The 1,397-nt window shown below is 52.0% G+C and overlaps 1 protein-coding gene across 1 annotated transcript in view; it reads right to left on the bottom strand.

Moving 5' to 3' along the window:
• Window positions 1-249: 249 nt before the first annotated feature.
• The window catches only part of LOC142887803 (zinc finger matrin-type protein 4-like), a 23,174-nt gene continuing 22,026 nt past the window's right edge, over window positions 250-1,397 (bottom strand). The window contains exon 7 of the mRNA XM_076025662.1: window positions 250-594. Within this exon, the coding sequence (XP_075881777.1) occupies window positions 567-594 (28 nt within the window). The 3' untranslated portion in view covers window positions 250-566. The remainder of the gene's footprint in view (window positions 595-1,397) is intronic.

Here is a 1,397-nt window from a genome sequence, read left to right on the forward strand (position 1 = left end):
ATGGCGGCGAGGAGCAAACAGAAGGAAGCCGTCAATAATTCACCTCTTGTCATGAATTCAGAGAAACGAAAATACGCAACAACATCTCGTTCAAGTCGGAGCAAAACAGGAAGAGATTTTCTCTGGGAAAAAAAACAACTCTCATGTCCCACGTTTAAAAAACAAAAACTCCCCCCTGCAGCCTTTCACACATCATGCAGGAGGAGGGGTGAGGAGGGAGAGGAGGAGGACGTGGGAGAGGAGGGGGGAGGTGTAGGAGGAGAGGAGGAGGAGGAGGAGGAGGAGACATCGTCTAGGCCATCCATGCTTTTTTTTTTTATTCTGTTCTTGGAAAATCAGCCAGGATAGAAGGTAAAGAGAGAGAGAGAGAGAGAGAAAGAGAGAGAGAGAGCGGTCGCGTGAGGGGTCAGAGGTCAAGGCTGCAAAACAACCTGATTGGTCAGAGGTGATGCAGCGGCACAACAGAAACAGGAAAAGAACAAGGAGGTGGCGAGGAGGCGGGGCCGAGGACGAGCTGAGGTCAGCTGGTCTGACATCAATCCAAGGGCTCTCCGGCTGCTGGCAGCTCACTGGACACAGATCTGGTTCTTCAGGCTGCAGGAGAACAAAGAGGTCAAAAAGGTCAGAGAGGTCAGATGGTCTTCCATAATGAGGCTCCACCCACCATCCACACGCCTACAGTGTGGCCCCACCCTCCCAACCTCCCTCCAGCCCTAACAGGAAGTACAGACTCGTAGCCAACCACCTGGCTGGAGGTCTGTGTGGAGCTGCAGGTTCTCAGTAGCTGCTGGGTTCCTCTGGGTTCTCCAGCTTCCTACCACACTCAATGAATGAATGACTGACTGAATAGTTTTTTTTTCTGTTTACAATATAAAATACTGCAATTAGAAATCAGGAATTGGGAATTCTAGATTATCTGTAGGTGTGAGCGTGTGAATGGTTGTTTGTCTCAGTAGCTGCGTTTCCATCTTTTTGACAAGTCATCAAAGAGAGAACTAGAGTAACCATTCTGGACAGAAAACAACATGGAAACACCAGGTCCAGGTCCAGGTCCAGGTCCAGGTCCAGGTCCAGGTCCAGGGCTCCAGCAGACCCCCTGGACCCTGAGCTCAGGAGGAAGCTGCTATTGGATGGATGGATTATTAACCAGGACCAGGACAACTAGAACCAAGCCAGTGACAAACAGCCTGACGACTGGCTGACTGGCTGGCTGGCTGGCTGACTGACTGGCTGACTGGCTGGCTGACTGACTGGCTGGCTGACTGACTGGCTGACTGGCTGACTGGCTGGCTGGCTGGCTGACTGACTGGCTGACTGGCTGACTGACTGATTTGCTGACTGACTGGCTGACTGACTGGCTGACTGACTGACTGACTGGCTGACTGGCTCTGCAGCTG

This window comes from Nelusetta ayraudi, unplaced genomic scaffold (assembly GCF_046127955.1).
Source record: "Nelusetta ayraudi isolate G7.1 ecotype Tasmania unplaced genomic scaffold, CSIRO-AGI_Nayr_v1 ptg000018l, whole genome shotgun sequence".
Taxonomy (NCBI): domain Eukaryota; kingdom Metazoa; phylum Chordata; class Actinopteri; order Tetraodontiformes; family Monacanthidae; genus Nelusetta; species Nelusetta ayraudi.